This window comes from Taudactylus pleione, unplaced genomic scaffold (assembly GCF_031769625.1).
Source record: "Taudactylus pleione unplaced genomic scaffold, aTauple2 ptg000592l, whole genome shotgun sequence".
Classification (NCBI taxonomy): domain Eukaryota; kingdom Metazoa; phylum Chordata; class Amphibia; order Anura; family Myobatrachidae; genus Taudactylus; species Taudactylus pleione.
In genome coordinates, this window is record NW_028284994.1 from 2568507 (window position 1) to 2574506 (window position 6000).

Genomic DNA, 6000 nt, shown 5'->3' on the forward strand with positions numbered 1-6000 from the left:
AGTGATTGACAGGAAGTTCCATTTGCATTTCTTTAATGCTATCATAGCACTTTGGGCCTAATTCAGACCCACTCGCGAGCGGCTGTATGCTCGCAAGTGGGCCGATGGTCTGCTCTGAGCATGCGCACGATGGAGGGAGCTCCGTCATGCGCATGCACCAGACGCGATGACTGAAGGACTTTCCTTCGCTCGCTGTGTCTAATCAAAGGGGGCTTGCTGTCGATGTTGATTGACAGCACGCCCCCTTTGGTTGGCGTGCCGGGGGCGTGCCTCCCTGACGGGGGCATTCCCAAGGGAACGCCTACCATCAGAAGCCTGCCCACTGACATCACTAGTGATGTCAGAGGGAGTGATTTTGGCTCTAATAGATCCAAAATCACTCCGGGCCTTGCGGTTGAAAACCTCAACTGCAGGCTCCGGCTCGCAGTTTCGATGGTCACGATGGTCAAGACCATCGCGGCCATCAAACTGCACGCTCATATAGGCTGTGGGTGGTGACCCACAGCTATATGAGCGTCCAAGAGGACGCTCCATTTTTATGGAGGGGAGCCCTCATTCAGAGTGTGCGCTCTGCTCAGAGCGTACGGCTCTGAATGAGGGCCTTTGGTCTAGAAATGTTCAGTTTACTTTTCCCTAAACATGAACATAAAAAAATATGAACACACCTAGACTTAAGTGTTCCAAGTCAAATCAAGTCACAGTTTGGAATTGGTGTTCTAAGTGGAACTGAGTCCTGGTACAGGTCTACTGTTAGATAGGAACTTTAAAAAATGATCTTGGGTTTTGGATTTTATGTAACCAGGTGCAAATTACATGATTTTAGCTGTTTTATCAATTTTGATTGCTGCACTGAGATACATTCCCCCTCCTCTCCTCATGTCATGGTTTGTTCTGTAGGTTTGGATGGCTTGTTGCTGTTACTCCAGTCAATAAAGAATATAAAGGGAGGAATTCCACCTTGTTACTACATCCCTACTTCAGTTACTGGCATGACAAATTTAACTTTTCTTGCAGCAATTGAATCTTGTACATGCAGTTGCTAAATGGTGAAAATGTCCCAAATGTTTTCTGGCCACAGACAACATCTCCTGCATGCCTCTGTCAATTTGGAAAATAAATCTGTACCACCCATTTGATTGTGTGAGCAAAACATGGTTTGTGTTCAAATTCACTCAACCATAATGCTCTTACAATATTTGTGGCAACATTAGAAATGACAAATCCTTAGGAGATTCCAAACTGTGTAAGTCATTTTGCTTTGACATAATTTCATTTTCATCTTTACTGGTGCCGCTCATCCCCACTTTGGCAGAGGTTGCAGAAATGGTAAAAGGAGGCTTCTCTATGTGTCCTGTATCAGAATATTCAGAGTCACACATAGCACTCATGGACACTCTTAAACTCTTCTCACGGCTTTGTGCTATTTCTAAACACATAGGGTCTCATTCACTACAAATCACAGCTGCAACAGCATATGCATTTCCGCCGATTGTTGCATACTGCACATGCGTATGCATCGCAGTGTGTGTGAGTCAGCATTGCAATCTTACTGTAATCACTTATGGAAATAAGAATCCATTGCAGTGTGAGTGACAGTCAGGGTGCATTTGGAGCTGGTTACTGGTAGTGGTCAGAGAAACACAAGTGTGCCAGTCCGTTTGAACACTGTTGTATGGGCATGCATAAATTAACCAGTGTGATGGCATGACTTGCGGTTTTTGCTGCAGGTCATACCTGCTGTAAATGTGCATGAGGGGCTGATGTTACTCGATGTTCTCATTGGATATGCAGGACTACAAGGCATTTTGGATGTGAGATAGAGGTAGTGGGCATCTCTATTCTGGCTGTGCAACAGCATTGCTATAGAAATCATTAGCCTATTTTCGCAGTAGACCTGTGTGCATAATTACAGCTGCTATTGCAATAGCAATCCATAATGAATCTAGCCCATAGTTGGTTCTTTTGCTTTAGTGTTTATTTTAAAAGCACTGATTCTCTATTTTTTTATTTTCTGGACACTTCTACTAGACTCAAAGTGAGATGTTCTTGCATCATCATGTGAGGCAGAAGATGTATGGCATGTTTGCAATGGTATGTTTTTCTGCAGGAAACTTTCCCTTTAGAAGAGATGATAATTTTTCAGCAATGCAAAATATTGTTTTAACTTCAGATGCCCTAAATTAAACCCTCTATGCCCTTGAGAACCAGCTTTATTAGATGACGTTGCATATATTGAAGGATTATTATTGTCATGATTTGTGGCAGCAGCTGCAGTGCTAGCACTTGGTTGCTTCTCCTGCTGTTCTATTGATTGATCATTGTGATCCATATCAAAGCCTGAAGTTTGTTGAACCCACACACACCATAAAGACTGCTTTTTTTTTTTAGAAAATCAACAACTGCCAAGTGCCTGCCAACTGTGAGATAAGCACTAAACAGAAAGATATTAAGCCAGTAGCCCTTGACTTATTGACTAACAAATTTTAGCATGGCCTGAACATTTTTGAACAGACACTTTTTATAACAATAAATTACCCACTGACTGCAGTGCACTTCGCAAATATTACAGCAGTGCCCTTTGACCTTCCTACTGTTAATGTTAAATTTCAAAAACACATTACAGGGCTTGAAGTTTTTTGAACACATACTATTTTTTATAACAACAAACTGCCCACTGACTGCAATGCATTGCAAAGATAATATTGTTGAAGTCAAAAATATTAAAATACAATACTATACCAGACTTTGACATTAACTGACATATTATAGATTAGCCAGTTAGACCACAAGGATTTGTAACTCATGTTTGCTGGCCCAGGTTGGATACTTCTGCTCAAGAAACAATGGTGTCATAAAATGTGGAATTTCTATTCATTGATAATCCTCCTTTGGTTGTTTGTGTTGAGGTGTTAATAAGCTTGTCATGCCTGGGGTCTTAATACCAATATATACGACCTCTTATCTGTTGTTGTTATGGCTCCTCTTTTGACCCATACTGGACAATGCACATATAAGTTTATAATTACCAAAGGTACAATACTTTGATCCTGATTAGAACTGTAGGCATACAACTATGCAAACCACTATCTGTGTGCATTTAACGTGATCTAAGCAGCAAAAACGTGTCTCTTATACAATGACCCATAGTCTCAGTGTAAAACAAATACATCTACATGCATGCTACTAAGCATTTGGCTTGTACAGTGTGTTCAAACCTATTTGGTCTATTCTGGTATATATATATATATATATATATATATATATATATATATATATATATGTAAATATATATATAGTTATACAGTCTATCCAAAATAACGATTAATGATGTTTTAATTAGTTATGTATATATAAGAACAGATTAGACATTTATATTAGAATTAATAGTGACATATCCAATGTTTTTTATATATATATATATATATATAAATACAGTAAATTCAGTGCGCAAATCAATCAATCAATACATAAACACATATAATACTGTGAAAAGTTTTTTAGAATCCAATAAATAGATGGATTTTTGGAACAAAGTAAATCTGTGTCACAGACGCCAGATATAGCACAGGCCACAGGTACCACACAGGCCGGCGTCTTCCCCACGTTAAAACCCGGATCCAAGCGGGTATTGGTTTATCTGGAATTGAGAGCAAGAAAGAAGGGGCGCCACATAGTGCATGAAACTATAAAACAGATTTTATTGCATACAGCGGACATAAAACTCGTTCAATGAATATGCGTACCACAATCAGCGGTCAGATACCATCGCAAGTAATAAAAATGAAGAAGCCTGAATATCACCCGAACGTCTCCGGGGACTCCGTCGGCTATTCGACCAGTAATGGAAAGCAACGCCAAACCACGCCCCAACGCGTTTCATCATCGACTTCGTCAGGAGGCTGGTTTGGCGTGAATAACAGGCATGCTCTTATACTAGTCATCCCATCTACTTCCACAAGTGTTTTAAAATTAGATACTTAAACTAATCAGTATTGGAAACACTATAGGGAAATAGTAGCAGATGTTACAATGTGGGTACTTTAAATCCTAATGCATACATTGCATATTGCATAACATTTATAATTAAACATAATAAATTAAAAAGTCAGCATTTAAATAAATGTAAAAAATACAAAAAATAAATTGTAAACATAATGAAATGCTTTTCCTTAAAAATACAAACATAATAGTACAATAAATATGTGCAAAATGCATGAGATAAAATTAATGAGTTAAAATTAAAATAAGAAATACTGGGATATAAAGGAATATGGAATAAAAAACAAGAGATAAACAGCAAAAGATAAGCAATAGATCTACAACAGCAGGCCAATTAGTCTCTTAAAAAAGGTGTGATATCATATCCCTCATTTAACCCATTAGGTTGCAAAGTATTCAAAGTTATAATCCAAAAGGATTCTCTCTTTGCCAATAAATTATCTCTATTGCCTCCTTTTATATCAATCAACACATGTTCTAAACCCATAAATCTCAAAGTAGTGGGGTTACTACCATGACACTTTTTAAAATGTCTGGGGACACTATGATTATCCACACCATTTTTTATATTCCGCAGGTGTTCTAAAATTCTGATTTTCAGCACCCTTTTTGTTTTTCCTACATACATTTTACCGCAGCCACAAACCAATAAATATATAACATAAGTGGTCAAACAATTTATAATATGTTTGACCTTGAATTCTTTCCCTGTACTGCTGGTAAAATTTTTTGCCTTGTTCAAACCATGAGGGCAGACTTTACACCTGCCACATGTATAGAAGCCTGCCAGTCTCATAAACTGACAGGATTTCTCTAATTTTCCTTCATCTAACAATGGTAATAGGCTGGGTGAAAGGGCTGTTTTTAAAGTGCGGGCTCTTCTAAATACAATTTCAGGCTTATCAAGCGTAATTGATGATAAAACTGGATCCATTTGAATAATATGCCAATATTTATTAAGGATCTTAATAATCTCCTGACTGGAAGAATTGAATTGAGTAATAAATGCACACTTATTATTCTCAATAGATGATCCTTCTTTTTTCAGGGCATCTGTTTTATAGTTAATAAGACTCTTCCTATTTAAAGCACCAGCTTTTTTCACTGCTGCATTAATTAATTCAATAGGATAACCTTTTTCTAAGAACCTCTGCCTATATATTTCAGCCTGTTCATTGAATTTATCCTGAGAACTACAATTACGTCTTAATCTCACTAACTGGGAAAAGGGTAGATTTTTCTTCCACCTATTCAGATGGCAACTTCTATAATCCAAATAATTGTTGCAGTCCACTTTTTTAAAAAATGTATGAGTTTGTATATTATTACATTCCTCAGTATAATTCTTAGTGTTTAGTACAAGATCCAAAAATTTACATTAAAATTAGAAGTAAATCTCAAATTAAAATCATTTATATTCAAATATTTCACGAATTCATCAAAATCATCTTTGTCACCCTGCCACACTACCAAAATATCATCGATATATCGCTTAAATAATCGAATCTTGGCAGTAAAGGGATTATTGTTTAAAACATACAATTTTTCCCACTCCCCCATATATAAATTCGCTACAGACGGTGCACAAACAGTCCCCATTGCGCAACCGCATGTCTGAAGATAAAAAATATCTAAAAAAGTGAAATAATTAAATTTAAGAACAAACTCTAAGCAATCGTTAATAAAATCGATTTTTGCAGCAGTCATATTTGTATCAGAACTGAGAACATCTTGTATTTTTAGCAAGCAATTACTATAGGGAATAGAGGTATATAATGACTCAACATCGATAGTTACCCAACCAAAACCTTCTTCCCATTTAAATGTATCAAGGATTTGTAAAACATGTGTGGAATCTTTGATATAAGTATCAAGCTGTGAAACAAAGGGCTTTAGAAAGATATCAACATATTCAGATATCCGTGACCCCAACGAATTTATCCCAGATACTATCGGTCGACCAGGAGGTGTGTTCCGATTTTTATGTATTTTAGGTAAATA

At 37.1% G+C, this 6000-nt stretch overlaps 1 protein-coding gene across 1 annotated transcript in view; it reads right to left on the minus strand.

The window, feature by feature from the left end:
* Window positions 1-1388, minus strand: part of LOC148481203 (vomeronasal type-2 receptor 26-like) — a 173549-nt gene extending 172161 nt beyond the window's left edge. Inside the window, exon 1 of the mRNA XM_088453817.1 lies at window positions 1192-1388. Within this exon, the coding sequence (XP_088309943.1) occupies window positions 1192-1388 (197 nt within the window). The remainder of the gene's footprint in view (window positions 1-1191) is intronic.
* Window positions 1389-6000: the final 4612 nt, after the last annotated feature.